General features: G+C 38.1%; 1 protein-coding gene across 1 annotated transcript in view; it reads right to left on the reverse strand.

Moving 5' to 3' along the window:
- Window positions 1-7,123: 7,123 nt before the first annotated feature.
- Window positions 7,124-17,396, reverse strand: part of MYBPC1 (myosin binding protein C1) — a gene marked incomplete at its 5' end in the record, with an annotated part of 55,335 nt that continues 45,062 nt past the window's right edge. The window contains 4 exons of the mRNA XM_073900878.1: window positions 7,124-7,398; window positions 11,939-12,125; window positions 13,747-13,883; window positions 14,844-15,003. Of these exons, the coding sequence (XP_073756979.1) occupies window positions 7,298-7,398; window positions 11,939-12,125; window positions 13,747-13,883; window positions 14,844-15,003 (585 nt within the window). The remainder of the gene's footprint in view (window positions 7,399-11,938; window positions 12,126-13,746; window positions 13,884-14,843; window positions 15,004-17,396) is intronic.

A 17,396-nucleotide genomic window follows, 5' to 3' on the forward strand; every position in this document is an offset into this window, starting at 1 on the left:
CCACTTCTTAATTGGATTATTTGTTCTTTGGTTGTTCAGTTTGATAAGTTCTTTATAGATCTTGGATGCTAGCTCTTTATCTGATATGTCATTTGCAAATATCTTCTCCCATTCTGTCAGTTGTCCTTTGGCTTTGTTGACTGTTTCCTTTGCTGTGTAAAAGCTTATTATCTTGATTAAGTCCCAACAGTTCACTTTTGCCTTTGCTTCCCTTGCTTCTGGAGACGTGTCTCTAGCCAGAAGTTGCTGCAGCCAAGGTCACAGAAGTTGCTGCCTGTGTTCTCCTCTGGGATTTTGAAGGAATTCAGTCTCAGATTTAGGTCTTTCATCCATTTTGAGTCTATTTTTGTGTGTGGTATAAGGAAATGGTCTAGTTTCATTCTTCTGCACGTGGCTGTCCAATTTTCCCAACACCATTCATTGAAGAGACTGTCTTTTTTCCACTGGATATTCTTTCCTGCTTTGTTGAAGCTTAGTTGACCATAGAGGTGAGGGTCCATTTCTGGGCTCTCTATTCTGTTCCATTGATCTATGTGTCTGTTTTTGTGCCAGTACCATACTGTCTTGATGATGACAGCTTTGTGGTAGAGCTTGAAGTCTGTAATTGTGATGCTACCAGTTTTGGTTTTCTTTTTCAACATTCCTTTGGCTATTCAGGGTCTTTTATGGTTCCATACAAATTTTAGGAATATTTGTTCCAGCTCTGTGAAAAAAGTTGATGGTATTTTGATAAGGATTGCATTGAATGTATAGATTGCTCTAGGTAGCATAGACATTTTAACAATATTTGTTCTTCCAATCCATGAGTATGGACCATTCTTCCTCAGTTTCTTTCATGAGTGTTCTATAATTTTCTGAGTACAGATCCTTTGCCTCTTTGGTTAGGTTTATTCTTGGTATCTTATGGTTTGGGGTGTGATTGTAAATGCGATCAACTCCTTAATTTCTCTTTCTTCTGTCATGTTAGTGTGTAGAAATGCAACTGATTTCTGTGTATTGATTTTATATGCTGGGGTTGGATCACATTTCAGTGTTAAGTTAGGTCATTACCAAGAATATCATAGGAGGGACACTTTTATCAGAATATCTTTCCTTTGGACAGGTGAGAGAGAATGGCCCCAAGTAAAGATCGATGCAAGGAACCAGAAAGAGGGTTGGAACTGCACCAGCATGGACACGTACAGGACTCACCTGGAGATCCTGTTACAATGCAGGTTCTGCATGTGGAGAGTGAGTGGTGCTGAGAGTTTTCTCTCCTAACAAGCTGCCAGGTGATGCCAATGCTGCTGGTCATAAGACCCCACATTTTGGATGAGGAGGGACTGAAACATTCAGTCTTAGAAAGCTTGGGTGGAGGCACTGCTCTGAAGAAGACCCTTGAGCCCCAAGTGGAATGGGGCTGGAGCAGAACAGAGAGAAAGCACTCAGGGCAGTTGAGGGTCGAGAAAGACTTGTTTGGTTCACTTGACTTTGCTTAAAGCTATTCTTTCCTGGGTGGCTCAGTCAGTTAAGTGTCTGCCTTCTGCTCAGGTCATGATCCCAGGGTCCTGAGATCAAACCCCACATCAGGCTCCTTGCTCAGTGGGGAGACTGCTTCTCCCCTGCCTGCCGCTCTCCCTGCTTGTGCTTGCTCTCTCTCCCCCACCCCTCTGTCAAATAAATAAATAAAATCTTTTTTAAAAAAGCTGCTCTTTCCAGGGCAAAGAGGAGTTTGATAGATAGATACTTAAGATTTTGTATTTTATTTTATATTTCTGATTTTATATTATATATATCTATTTATTTAAATCTCATTACATAATACTCTCTCCATTGGAATTGAAATCTACTTGTTGGTCCCTGGTGAAGGTGTTGGGTGTTGGTTGTTGATGAGGCTTATCTAAGATTATTATTAAGCTAAAGGACACCTTTAGCTCCCTGACAGTATGTCTGGAACAACATCCATTAGAAAATCCGGGAAGAAAAAAAAAATGTTTTCTATTAAAATAAACTCCTATATCATGGGGAAGAATACAACATTTGGATGAACTTCAGTGGGTAAGCATACCAGGAGTTGTGGTCATAGCTTCAGGCTATGCTCTCAGGTTCTGTCCAAGGTTTTCCTTTCTTCTGCAAAGAGGAATAGGGCAGTGGTGGACAAGTTAAGAAATCACGACTGAGATAATGCCTGTAAAGCACATAGGTGGTGTGCTCTTTTTTTTTTTATTGTTGATTTTCTCAATGCCATTTCCTCTTTCTTTAGTTCTTACCTCCTGAGGTTATTTCTGGATTCATTTCTATCTCACTGCTCTTGACTTCCCTTCCCTCTGTACAAATAATATGTGCTAGTCTGTCCTCCTTTTCTCCCTCTTGTTTGATGTTGGTTCTTGGTCTTGGCCTTCACTGAGCCCCTTCTTGCCATCTCCTGCTGGTCTGTCCATCACTCTTGCTTAACTTCCTCAGAGAGTGGAGTTACTAATGGCAGACTTTGGGTCAGAGTCCATGCTTGCCATTGTGAGGACTTGACAATCATGGAAAAACTTATCTCAACAATGAGCTCCTACTATTGCTAGCTAAGGTTTATTGAGCCCTAAGTATGAACTATTAAGAAGTGCATAAAAATAACCCTGTGCAGAGATACTCTGCCTCTTCTTGGCAACCTGCACTACCACCCCACCTCCCTCCAGCTCAGTGGTGCCTCCCCATGCAGGGAGGCACTTTATCCCATAGCCTACAGGGGATACATTACTTGGCTCTCTAGTGCCTGGAATTTTCCAGTAACTGTATGACTCCCAATCAGCTTTGGTTTATTTTGCAACATGGTTCCTTTCCAATTACCCCTTTTCCCAATCATTCAAGAGGTATGCCTTACAAAGTCCGAATAATGGTTCCTTACTTGCCATGGTGTTGCTGGTAACCCCTAGTTTTTATTTATTTATTTATTTATTTATTTATTTATTTATTTATTTAACTAAAAAACTTTGAGTCAAGATTTTAAAATTGGTATATAATGTCTTTAAAATGTTTTCTTGGGCTCCACGTCTAGGACGAAGGTGAGAGTACAGTAATAAAGGTGGGATACTCTTGCCCGTGGATAACAGTAAGTGCCTATCTACAAAGAACAGAAAGATGCTTTCTAAAGTTATTGCTTGGGAATGAAAGAAGTTATGCTGGATTGTGCACTTGAGTGCAACATTTTTTTCCTTTCATGACTTGAGTCAGCCTGTGCCCCAAGTCATACTGAATGACCCCTCTGGGAATGTTTAGCTGTCTTGCTGCCTCTCTGGTATTTTGTTCCTAGTAATCTACTCCAGATAGAAGAAAAAATATTCAGCTAGGCCATAGATAGCTCAGGCCAGTGCATTTAGGGACAGAGAGAGATCATCAGGTGATGTTAAGAGGGTGATGACAGACCTTATAATCAGGAGAACTGGTTGTTCCATTAGGTGGTTTGTTTCTCTCATCCATTCTAAGTTATCAAAGTTTAATTCCAAAGGATTTTATAAATATCTGCATGTAGCAACCACTTGAACCTTTGGTACAAGGATGGTAATTAGTGGCCTAGCTAAAATAGGAAATAAAACAAATGTAGAGTTCAATCTAGAATCAATTAATATTAGAGGACAATTGGTAAGAAGACTGTCTGGTATTGTTATTCCTGATTCTATTCCTACTCCCAGGAAAAAGAGGCCAAACTTGTATTTCTAGACTCCCTTCTAGGGAACTTAAGTGAGGAAGGAGAAGGAAGGTCAGACATGGAGTTTGGTGAAAAGGGGAAGAGTTTGGGGGTGGGGTGGGAGAGATGTTGGATGGGGATACAGGGAAGGAAACAGGTGGAGGGCTGGCTGACCCCTAACTTTAAAAACTCATATACATAAATAGTTATTATAAATCAAGCTAACACATAGTTAATAAAATAGTAGTATCCTCTAGTCTTCATGAGCTGAATCCATAATGACTTGGAAGGCCAGGTTTGAATTGTAGAATTATCAGATTCTTCAGAGATACTTGCCAAAATATTGTGACCCACGGCCAGTCTCCAGTTTCCCTGCTTTTTATATCCTAGCTCCTTCTTGCACCACACCACGAGGGTACTCAGGCACACATGCGCAGATGTCCCAGCCTCAAGCACAAGCTCTAGTCACATTCCCCACACTCCAACCTCCTGACAAACAGGCATCTCTAGGCCAACCCTTGGCCCTCAGGGTGCATAAACTGGTGATGTATTTCTTTCTTGGGGGTTTGAACTCAGGGAAAAGGCCTGTAAAGTCCCTAAAAGTGAGGTTGGGTTCAGTCTATAAGAAGGAGGTGTGGGAAGGGTTCGAAGTAGGCATATCCCCTTGGCTTCATGGCCTTCCTGCCGTGTGGAGGGAGATACAGGTGGAGGAGGGCCAGCGTGAGGCTCTTGAAAGTAGAGGGGTCCCTCTTGCCCAGCTCTAAGGCTAGTACTAAGTGGTAGAACTCTCCAGTGTTCCCACAAGGAACACCTTTAAAAGTAGCAGGTAAAGAGCCAAGCTATGGCTTTGGAGGTTGAAAGACCCCAGGTCCACACTTATCCGGGAAGTTTCGGAGTCACTTGTCTTTGAGTGGACCGTAGTGGGCTGGACACAGACATCTCGGTAGTCATCAGTGTGGTTTGAAATGGAGGGACCCTCTGAAAAACAAACTGACGGTTCTAGAGGGGAGGGGGGGATGGGTTATCCTGGTGATGGGTATTGAGGAGGGCACATTCTGCATGGAGCACTGGGTGTTATGAACAAACAATGAATCATGGAACACTGCACCAAAAACTAATGATGTAATATATGGTGATTAACATAACAATAAAAAAATTAAAAAAGAAACGGAGGGACCTTCCTTCTCTCCATTTTCTAGGCACAAAAGTATTCCAGCTGACCCAGAATCTGAGGTAGGACCTCCAAACAGGACAGAGAGAATTTCTCAACCTCCCTGCCTAGTGGAGAGCTCATATTTTAATTTGACTTAGAAAAATAAAATCACACGGCATGTCTTGTACTTCATCCTAGTGTGATACATACATGGATAATAACAAATCACAAGCCACATTATCCAACTTCTGAATCCTTATAGTGCTCTCTCTGCCCTGTTTATGTGTTTCCCTTTGTTTACTAGTCTTCTACCTTATAAACTCCTTGAAAGCATGAAGATGCTTATTCATCATTGGGTTCTGGATGTGCACACATCAGATATTCAATAACTCACCTGTTGAGCTGAATAGAATATTTCAGAATTATTAAAAATGAGTGGCTAAGGAAATATTATTTTATTCCAATATTTCTTGGAATTAGTGGGGTTTTTTTCTATTTCTGTATTAATTTAGATGAAGTATTCATTAAGCTTTTAAAGTAAGTAAGTGTGATCCTTTAAAACATTTTATAAATGTTTAGTTTCCAAAAAGAATTCTTGGTAAATTCCTGTGATATATATTTTTTTCTCAAATAAAGTGAAATTCAAACAAAATTAGGACAAAGTTGTAGGAAAGCTAATAGCAATGATAGCTTCAGGCACTTTTTGCTCTTTGTAGTTTCAAAATAGACTTTTTCTTCCTTTTTGGAACTTTGTGGTGCAAGAGCACCCTTAATAAGAGAAGAGATCATATGTAGAAAAATAACATTATCTAGTACAAAATATTTTTGAGAGCATAAGTCATGACTGGAGAACCAATATTTTGTAAGGATACTTTACAGTCACTTTTAGGCAATGTTTATAAAAAGCCTAACAAATTTGACCCTGACTTGGCAAAATCAGTCAATGAGGGTTTGAATTAAGCAACCAGCTCAGTTGCTGGGGTCCTGGGGTTCTGACCCCAGTAGCCAAACTGCGGGGGCCACACTGATTGGTTTTGCCAAATAGTCATTTATTGGGTTTGCACACAGAGATATGATCTTCTTGACTTTATAGATGCACCAGACTTCTCTTACATAAAATAATGTGTAAATATATTTTCTGATTAAAATGGGCATTTACATAGGGGTTGCACACATTGCTATTTCACAATTATTGAGGATATGGGATGGTAGCCAATACTCTTAACCACCAGTAAGGCAAGATCACCAATCCATCAGAACAGAAGAAGCCAGAGTTTGGACGAGAACACGAGTTTTCCCTTGCTGTTCCCAAAGGTACTACAACTACCTAGATCATCCGCTCCTTCCCTTGATGAAACCCACATCAACCCAGGAGCATGACCACCACAACTTCCCAGCCCTAATCTGGAAAGGAAGCAGAGCAGATTTTTTAAAATGCTGTCCCAGGATGCTATGGGCCCATCTGCAGGTCACAATGTATTTAGCTCCTAGGACAAAAGACCGAAAGGAAGAAATGGAGGGAGGTGAAGGAGTAAACAATAGTGGTGAGGTGACCTACTCACACTTCACTCCACTCCCTGAACTGAAACTTTCTCTAGAACGTCAGAGTGAGAGGAAAGCACCAAGAAGATGGGGAGCTCCTACAAATGTTTCTCAGCTTCCAGATTTTGATGGTCTCCATCGATTGGAAAGGATGCCATCAGCAAACTCTAAATGTGTAATTTCTCTGTAGTCTTCAATATCTCTCTGTCACCATGACTAGCTGTTTTGGCAGGAGCCCTGGTGCATTCGGCCAGGAGACTGCACCAGAGACCAATGAAGGTCAGGCCCAAGTTGGGTAGCATCCCAGCTCCCAGCCTTTTGTCCTCAGTTCTGTCTGAGCACACAACCCCAGACGCATAAGTGAGCACTGTGTCACCTCATCATAAGCACTTCAAATTTACTGTACCATTTATTGAATACATTTTCCCTTCCATTGAGAAAACTCATCTGAGAGATTTTATGAGGTCTTACAGTGAATTCAAATGGGAAAAAGAGTACAGATCCACTGGGGTTAAGCAGAAATAAACAGCCCTGCTTTGCTTAGAAAAATCCTTAAGATCAAGAAAAGAGTGGGTTTTCAAGAGAAAGATGGGTTTTCAGGATCTGACGGTGCTATATTGTACGATGTGTTTTTATTCTGGAAAAAAGAAAGCATTTACAGCCTACTATTTTAAACTAAAACAACTGCTTTTGCTAATTCTATAGCTTGCTTTTTTTTTGTAAAGTGCAGTGACCAAGCACAGACAATTATGACCAAAAAAACTGACTTCAAATGAAATTTTGTATGCAATTTTTAATTAAGCAATCCGTGCAAACATTTTTTTTTCTTCAACATCAGGAGGAAAGAAAACGACCACACTTGAGTGCCTGGTGGAAAAACAGAAAATGCTTTCTCATTGCAACCAGATTTCAAAGCAGTGGAGTGTAGGGAGGCAGGGCCCAGGCCCTTAGTATTCCTCGGGATTGCTTGATTGCAAGTCTCGCAAATATGAATCAATTATGTTAGGAGGCACACCTTGCAAGAGGAGCCTGCAGAAGGAAAGCCCACCTAGAGAGGACAAAGAGGAAAAGGCAAAGTCAAAACCGTCCATGTGAAAGATTACTCAAATACTACTTCCTGACTAGCTGCCTAGAAATGTGACTAATTATGTTCCAGTTAGTTACAAAGATTCATTCAGTCCCTCCTTGGAAATCTTCTAGAAGGAAAAACGAGTTCTCGAGTTCTCGGCAGACCCATAGCAGTTTTTTTTTTCCCTGTTATTATTCAATCTTAGTTGAAATTCCTGACAGGTTGGAAAGCATCTATTGCTCTTGGAGAGATTTGGGGATTCTTCTACAGATGATTTAAGCCTTCTGACTGAATGGCAGATAAATGCAAGTCATGTTATGAATCAGTGGGAAGAGCTGTTTCCTGTTTGTTAATGTTCTTTTTTTTTTTTTAAGATTTTATTTATTTATTTTAGAGCATGAGCAGGGGGAGGGGCAGAGGGAGAAAGAGAGAATCTCAAGCAGACTGCGCTGAGTGCGGAGTTGGACATGGGGCTCAATCTCACAACCCTGAGATCATGACCTGAATGGAAATCAAGAGTCAGACGCTTAACTGACTGAGCCACCCAGTGCCCCTTGTTAATATTCTTTTTAATTAAGCACAAAGAATTCCTATTCAAGCACATTAGAGAAGAAAAAAGGGACCACTCCTTTAACTTTGGCTATTTATACCCTGTCAAAACTGCAAAAATTGGAAAGATTTTGTTAAAAAAGAGTAAAACCCATCCAATACTTTCTGAAGGTGAAACACCTACTAATATTTCAAACTTACCTTCCAGGTTTCTGAATTATATTTAAAAAAATAAAAATACTCCTCACAAGAGAACCCATGAAACCATAAAAAATCATGGTCCTTTAAGGAAGTGTTTCACTACTTGCTAATAAAGTCACGTCCAGGCAAAAACAGCATGCCATTTGAACATTCTTAAAACTTATTTAATGCAAATTTGGGAAAGTCATTCTCCTTTTTTAAAAAAAAATATCAAGTCACATATTGGTAGAAATGATGCCACTTATGTACATGTCCATTCCTTGATGCAAAGCGTTCAGAATGCTTGGGTATCATTTTCATCTACATTAAATACTTTAATTCATGCTCTACTGCATTCAACAACTTGCTTCATGTCAACAGGAGATTGTTGTGATGAATAAGTACTAGCGGTTAATTTCAAGATACTTAAATACAAATTAAAACTACAAAGTTAGAGATTTTAAATAGTCTATTTTCATTGGATTACATAATGAAAATCATGCCATACTCCACAGGCTTTGTATGGCTTATGACAGTCATAAGCTTCATATGCCAAAACCATATGAAAGCTTACCTTAGATGATAATATACATTCAAAAATCCTTACTGTGCTACGACTAAGGGAAAGAGAGAGAGAGAGAGAAGTTGTAAGCATTAATAAAGTGCTAAAACCAAAGTTGAGTACTTGTTGGATGAAATTATAGTCACGATTATGATGAGGTGATTTCATTAATCCTTAGTCAAGTGAAAGATGGAAGAAAATAGAAGCGCATGGAATGAAGGGCAGGGATCCAGTCACTTCAAAAGGATCATTAATATGTAAAACATTTATTAATATGCACAACCGCTTTGCCTGAACAGGTGGCAAAGCCAATCTGATTGTACAGTGAATATTTATGGTAAGAGCTTCCAAACCATTAGCTTAAAAAAAAAAAAACCTACAACATATATATATTGTGTTTTTCAACAAAAGAAAAACAGAGACAATAGACAAAGCATTAGTGTACATATATATATGTTGAAATTCTAAAAGGCAAAATTATCAAGTAGATGTAATTTTAGACTAGTGTATTCTATAATATTGTATTCTGAACTGATTATATATGACTGATCTAAATAAACACAAGGCTTAAACAAACTTAGACTAGAAAGTGACTCTATGCATAATCTAAAAACCTTAAAGAAAGAGCCCTAATTCTGTCATCTTTTGCAAGCTGACATTATCTCTGGGAATTGTAAACTCAGGCATAGATTTACATCATTAGAGTTTACATCAGGTTGCTTACCCAGGCCCAAAGAACTTCATTCTTCCAAATGGGGGTGCATTATACATATGGGATGGGACTCATTTATTGCTTAATACACTTAGTAATGGGGCCTGGAATTTTCCTTCAAGTTCATAAATATTTGAAATAATTTTGATCCTATGAAAATATCCAAAGTGCCCAACAGATAGATGGCTCACACATATTCTACTAGTAAGTTTTTCATTGGAAATCTTAAATATGAAAGTTTCTAAATATTGGATCCAAAGATTTTTAATATTTTTATTTGTGTCCTCACTCCATCAAAAATGTCCAGAACACTTTTTCTATAACTTAGCAATTTAAAAACGTTCAGTCTTCTGAATTTCAACATGAATCTAAGGAAACTATGGTGGAAACTATCTTAAAGGAAAATCATATTTCTCTACATTTAAAAAATGAAAATATTAAAGAACTGTCACTGAGTCCCAAGTTTTAATCATTTGATGTCTACCATGAGGTTATCTTCAAATGTAGCTCTCTGGCTTTATTTATGGGGATGTGTGGTATGGTTCTTAGTTTTCTGACAAAACATAATGCCTACATTAATTAATATCCTTGAATAATTTGGCCTTCCTGTTCATGGCATAAATACTGTATGCCATGAGCTGCTAAGAAATACAATGAAAAGCAAATGAAAAAGTCAAGCTTTACATGCAAAGTGCGATTTCATGTAAGAGGAATGGAACAGAAAGTAGAGATATCCAGTGGGATATGAACTTTTAAAACCTGTTGCTGCCCCTCCAGGAAGACTGGTTGTCCAGGGGTATTTACTCCTTGATATATCACTGTAGAATTAGAATATTTGTACCAGTATTTATTTATTCTCAGTTGACATTCTTACCTTTTTTTTTCACAGCTTAACTTGATTCAAGTCACCTATTATCAGATAGCAATCTGATGTTCAACAATCTTGGCTTTACTCTTAGGACCAAAAGTTTTCACCAATACAGCACAGTTGGTACCTTATTATGAACTTACATACTAGTGTACATTACTTGTATTATTAAATGCAATCACTATACAACTTACTATACAATTACTGTAAAGGATATATCATCCATATGTACAATATTATTTGCTTCTATGGAGGACCCCAAATGTTGAACCATTTGTGAAATAATCATTTTATATCATTAGCAACATTTGTTTATTTTCAAAGCATGCAGATGTGGTACTGGGTTTTTGTTGTTGTTCTTTACTGGATATTGAGACATAAGTACCAACAATACTTTGATAATAATAAAGCTAGGAGTTGAGAAATCAGATATATTTGCAACTGTTAACTTAGCCTGCATTAGAGCTAGTAAACAGCTAAAATAATATTTAAACTTGTAAACAGTCAATAGTCACATTTGACATTTTCTAAGAGTATTTTTGTTTTATATTTGAGGAAAAAAAATTTCCTCTTGTTCAGTTATGAATCTATTATTCTGTATTACTTGAGGATGGACAGAAATCATAGCAGAAAGAATACTGGTTTCTTTTTAAGTTATAAAAATTTTTTTTCAGGAAGTATCTTTACTGTATTTTATACTAGATTTAGGACTAAAACCTCTTTTTGTATTAGTATCTTAAGTATTTACTATGTTTTTTTCTAAGTAGATATTTACAAAGTTATCTTTCTGATTTTTGGATCATAATTTCTTCAATACAAAGAGGTAGAAAAAATAAAGATTTTGGTAAAGGCAATATAATATAAGAAGAAAAAGAGAAAAGGCATTTGGATCATGTCACCCATTATCTCATAACAGTGACTCTGACATCTGTAGAGTTCTCACAGTATCCCAAAATAGGTTTTGATTGTCAAGAAAAAACTTCAGTATAAAAATTATACTCAATTACTAGAAAAACTGATTAAGATGACAGGGTATTATTCTGAGACTTTTCTACCACGTAAATCCTTACATGTTTTCTTGGTTTACATTAGTTGCAACACTTCTAAAAACTAGTATAAATGAAATGCATATCTAAATGGAAATTCTCTAATGAGATTTTAAAAGCAACTGATTATCATATGGATATGTTATATTCTATATGTGCAATAGTAAACACTAAATTAGCAAACTTACCCATATATATATTAGAAGTTTCACAGAATAGTAAACTTATTAAAAATAGTATAAATTCCTTAATTGCAGTTTCATTAGATGAACTTTTGCACTAGGCTTTTTTCCTAATAAATGGATATCACCAAAGTCATATCCCCCTGACTTTATTCATTCCCACTGTGTTATACACATACTAGCATTCCACTGAAATTAATATTCCTCTAGTTAACAAGAATTGCAAGAGATGAGAATAAGTCTACTTAAATAAATCAGAATAAATGCAGAATAGAATAATGTCTTCTCTCCCAGAATTCTCTCTCCCCTTCCCCCACCACCCCCAGACATTTTAGAAAACAATTTGGATTTTGCAGTAAGGGCAACAATCAAATGATTTTCTTTCATTTTAGTCTATACATGAGATCTTCGATGTCATACCTTTCACCTCCAGTTTGCATTCGATCTCCACAGCCCCAAGGTCATTGACTGCTTTGCAGCAGTAAGTGCCTCCGTCATAGGGGCTGGGCTTGCGAATCTCCAGAGTACAGACCCCTTGGTTGCTGAACATCCTGTACCTTGGGTCATCCACAATAGCAACTTTGTTTTTCATCCAGGTTATTTTGGGCTGAAGATTGAAGTAAATAGATCAAAACATATCAGTACCTAGCATAATAATAGACCATTAAAACCAGTGACCAGATTTTAAAGCGTGGCTTAGAAATAAAGTACATCCTAAGAAGAATCCACATCTGTTTGAGCACTGTTTCGTTCAAATTAAACTCTACTTAGTGCTTGGCAAGAGGACAAATGAGCAGTTCTGAAGAAGCAAGCCAGACTTGTTCAGAGGACAGCTCTGGGGGCTCTCTTCCCAGATTCAGACCCATTCCAATTTGATCTACAGGTCCCTGAGGTCAGCTCGTCCTGGAGAATGTATACTGCTGGGCATTTTTCAGAGAATCCCAATAAGGTGTCATAACTATCTGCTTTTCTTCACTTCCTTTTTCTGTCTTTTCTAATTCTTTATGTGTTGCTTATGCTTCCCCACCATTTCATCTCTCTTTCAGTGGAATGGGTCCACTTCAGATAATGCAAGATCAGTAATGACCAGTCAGTCACCCAGGAAGATGACTTTATTCTCCTTGGCCTCTGAATTATATTCGATACCCTTGACCCTCCCCTTCCTTCCCATATTGTCTTCTCCTCCCTTTGGTAAATATGTGCTCTCCACATTCTCTCTTCCACCTCTCATATGCTTTTGCCTTGCTCAGACCCTAGAGACTTGCTTCTCTGTCTCCTTCATACCATCACCGTCCTCCTTCCTCCTTTCAAATGGGACCATTCCCTGAGGCTTACACCTTGGACTTTGGCTTTTCACTCACCACTGTCTTTCCTCGATGATATTCCTTTCTAGAGCTTTGGCTCCAAGAGGTGAAACATAGCACTCCCATGCCCGGGGCTTCCAAATCAAGAGTCACAGCCCTGGCCTTTCTCCTATAAGCTCTGGTGAACCGCTCCTCTCCCTCCTGGTCATTCCCATTTGGATATACCGATGTCATTTCCAACTAAATATGAATTCAGGATCTTCCTCTCATCCTTAGTGTACCTTCTCCCTTGACTCTGTTCCTGCTCATGGTATAATGCAGGAAAAATACCACTTGGCAATTTTTCCAAATCCTAGGGCACTTATCCCACAGTGCCACCCAGGAATAGATACCACTATGGGCAACATTTGTTAATTCATTTTTCTTTTCAAATGCCAACAAGAAACTTTAAAACCTTTCTGAATCTCTTCAATCAGATGCAATTTCTTCCTTCCTAGTACTCTGTACCCTTATCCCAGCACATTTTAAATTCTGCCTTGTATTATAATATCATCATTATTTGCTTTGATATGTTTCAGAAAATTTGATGAATTAATATTACCACCTAATTTTTCAGGTGAAACGATATTATTTCCATCTCCTTAGCTCTCAGCTATTTTAAGACTAGGTGTTTTGATTTTTCCTTAGTAGGTACCCTTTAGTTAATAAAGAAATATAAGCATGTTTTATTACTCTATTTAAATGGTGGCCCTAATTATCCACCAACACTATAACACTGCACCCTTCTTCCTATCCCAGAGAAAGACACAGTAGCACTTGGAAGGTCAGTTTATATTATTATCCACAATAATAATGTGTCTAATATAAAAAAGGGAATTTGGGACTAATTCTTAAATTTAACTAATGTGATAAAAAAAATGGTACCTTAGGATTTCCTCTCACACTGCAGTTCAGGGTGGCATTGTAACCAGCTACAGCATAGGTATTAACCAAAGGCTGAGTAAACATGGGCGCCTCTGTGAAATCAAAATCTTCATACACTGGATTTTTGTAGATTTTACCTTAGAAACAAGCATTAGAAATATACAAGTTGGCTTGAGAATATATTATTCTTGGCATACTTTACTCATGATTAAAATTCCCCTGACTTTAGAAAAACTTGTAAAAACATGGATGAACACCACCGACATTCATTCCGAAGGGTACAAAGGGACAGCCAATCTCACCTGGGACAGAAAGCTAGCGTGGTCTTCTGTGATTGAAAGAAATATTGAGAAGAATTTGGTGTCTGAGTATTTTGATCAACAGTGTGCTTTAATGTGAAAGCAAGGAGCAAGAGCTTTAAAGGAAAGTGGCTTATTTGAAATGAAATTCCTATGCCTATGACCTGAGCCATTTCTAGACCCATAGCCCAGAAATTGGAATGAGTTAAAGCTTACATTTTAAAAAAATGCAATATTAAAAATAAAAAATTTTTACTGGTAAAATGAACATTTTACTCAAAAATTTTTACCACAATTTAAAAATGTGTGTCTAACAATTTCTGAATTCCCATTCATCACATCTCTTCTTCCAGGCCTCTCCATCTAGTCATGGAAAACTGAGGTTTCCAGATATCCAGTTGTGATATTGTGATTTATAATAAGAAGTAGATATTTGGTCTTCCTGGCCACATTTCTGGCACAGAGCGCTCCTAAAATCCTTGAAATTTCCTAAGTGAGGGGAGGTGTAAAGGGGTCTTTTTTACATTAATGAGGTGACCTTTGGACCCAAGGATGGGGATCAGTTGCCAGGGAAATCAACCTTGTGATTAGTGGGTTCAAACCTTCAGCCCCATCCCCAGACCTCCAGGGAGGGGAGAGGGGCTGGAGCTTGCGTTCAATCACAAAGGCCAGTGATTTAATTAACCGTGCCCATGTACTGAAGCCTCTACTAAAAAAAAAAAAAAAATGGAAACCCCTCCCACCCCCACATACTGGTGAGTGCAGAACCCCCTTTATACCAGTCCACTGCTAACTCACCATCCTTGGCAATCACAGCGCTCTCCTTAGTCATTGTTGCATCCTCACTGAGGCCACACATGTTCTCAGCAAAGACCCGGAAATAATATTCATTTCCTATGACCAGTTCGGTAATGGTGGCACTGGTTCGGTGATAATGCTCAATGACAGTGAACCATTCCTATTTGAAAAAAAATTTTTTTTGAGAAAAATCATCAAAAATACACAACTATTCCCACTGTTGATTAGAATAAATAATAGGGATGTTTCATTAACTAAAAGAAAAATAGTGCTGATTTTTATATTGAGAGTAGTAACAATGTACATTTAATTTGTTTAATACTTTACAATAAACTTATACTTGACTATGGATAATTTAATCTTCATTTACACATTAGATTCATATATCCTAGATGTCAACCCCTACCTTTATATTTTCTTCATAAGTATATAGTGTCTGTCACCTATCTTTTGTATAACAAAGTCCAATTACAGAATTTTAATTTAAACTTATCTATTCTGAGGAAGAGATAGTGTTAAATCACTAGAGAAAAATTAATATCACCCAATAAATTTGCCTAATATTATTAATATTAATACGCTCATTAATATTAATATTATTGATATTAATGTAGGTTTTTCCAGGTCTTTGCTCAGATATTACCTCCTTCTTAATTGTTTACCTTCCCACCACTCTAGGCTGGTCATACTCTATCACCTTAACCTGGCTAGGTTTTTTTTTTTTTTTTTACAAAACTTTCTACTTTATTTTTTTTTTGTAAAGATTTTATTTATTTATTTCACAGAGAGAGATAGCAAGAGCAGGAACACAAGCAGGGGGAGTGGGAGAGGGAGAAGCAAGCTTCCTGCTGAGCAGGGAGCCTGATGTGGGGCTTGATCCCAGGACCCCGGGATCATGACCTGAGCCAAAGGCAGATGCTTAATGACTGAGCCACCCAGGCGCCACAGAACTTGCTACTTTAAATTACATTATATAGGGGCTCCTGGGTGGCTCAGATGGTTAAGTGTCTGCCTTCAGCTCAGGTTATGATCTCTGGGTCCTGGGATCAAGCCCCGCATCAAGCCCCGCATCGGGCCCCGCAACGGGCTCCCTACTCAGCAGGGAGTCTGCCTCTTCCTCTGCCTCTACCCACTGCTCCTGCTCTATCTCTGTCTCAAATGAATAAATAAAAAAAATTAAAAAAATAAATTACATTTTATATTTACTATTTTACTGGTTTACTCTCTATCTCCTTCACTGAAATGGACATACTATGATGGTAAAGACAGACTTTTCTTCTCACCCCTGTATCTCCAATGCCTATTATAATACCTGGCACATAATAGGTACTATGCAAAAAATAAATGTTTATTGGATACTTGAATGAATGAATGAGAAGCTAAAACAAGTAATTTTCTTTTCAGTTTTTTCCTCACCATACTGAGAAACATAGTGGTCTCATAGTTTGTCTTGAAACAAGTAAAGAACCATATTGCACCATGTATGTTTAGTACCACTAATTGAGAAAATACGTTTTCTGACAAAAAGTTCATAAAGGAAAAGGATTTTTCTTAGAATTTTTAGGGGCCATCATTATCTCTGTATTTTGGATATTTTTAAGGCACTAGACAAATGAAGTTATGCTCTCCTTTATTCCCAAAGCACTTTATTCCAACATTTAGTGTCTTGTGCTATCATTTGGTTTTATGATGTCTTTCTTCTTGCCTAGATTGTGAGTGCTCCTTTCTTTTTTTCTGATCCAGCAGCTAGAATAGTGCTCAACACATAGTAAATGAATGAATAAATTAATGTGTTGTGCACATAATGAAAACGATGCTTATGAAATTATGAATGACAATAGGAATTTAAGGGAAGAATAGCACCTGTAGCCACAACGAGACAATGGTGGGTGATCTCCTGGGACTTACACTGGGCAGAGGAAGCATCTTTTGGTCTATAGGTCTGTCCCTGTTGAAATGCAACAGAAACACAGGGGTGCATGTGTTAAGGATCAGCCCCTGTCACCAAGTAGAACTCAGTTACATGAAGCATTGGGAAAGTCCTGGTTCATCTGGACTTGACTGGATATCTCAGAAGACAAACATCAGGCAAGTATGCTGGGGGTGGAAAAATGGGGGGGGCGCCAGAAGGACCCTCTATAAGAACCATGGTACCCTGGATTCACTGCCAATATCTGGGCCAAGATCAAAACAAGAGCCCTACTTGCTGAGGAAATCCAAGGTGTTCAGATACTTCCCTTGCAAAGCAATCCACTCATCTTGCTCTGAAGCTATCCAGGTTTAGCAGGAAAATGCTGCTTTAAGTGTCAAATCTTACTTAGTCATGTAATACCCACTCAGGAAACAAAAACAAAAAACAAAAAGGACATGCTAGAAATAGTTTATGGAAAGGAGAGGCTCGAAGTTCATTCTTGTTACCTAGCCTGCCCTTTCCAACCCTCTCCCCTTCATAACTTAGGGCATGAAATTACAATCTGATGTGATTTCATAACTGAAGTTCTTACTGAGATCTACCAGCAAAAATGCCTAAGGATTTCCTATCAATATCATCAA

This window comes from Callorhinus ursinus, unplaced genomic scaffold (assembly GCF_003265705.2).
Source record: "Callorhinus ursinus isolate GAN/ISIS: 27379988/994484 unplaced genomic scaffold, GSC_fseal_2.0 scaffold14, whole genome shotgun sequence".
Classification (NCBI taxonomy): domain Eukaryota; kingdom Metazoa; phylum Chordata; class Mammalia; order Carnivora; family Otariidae; genus Callorhinus; species Callorhinus ursinus.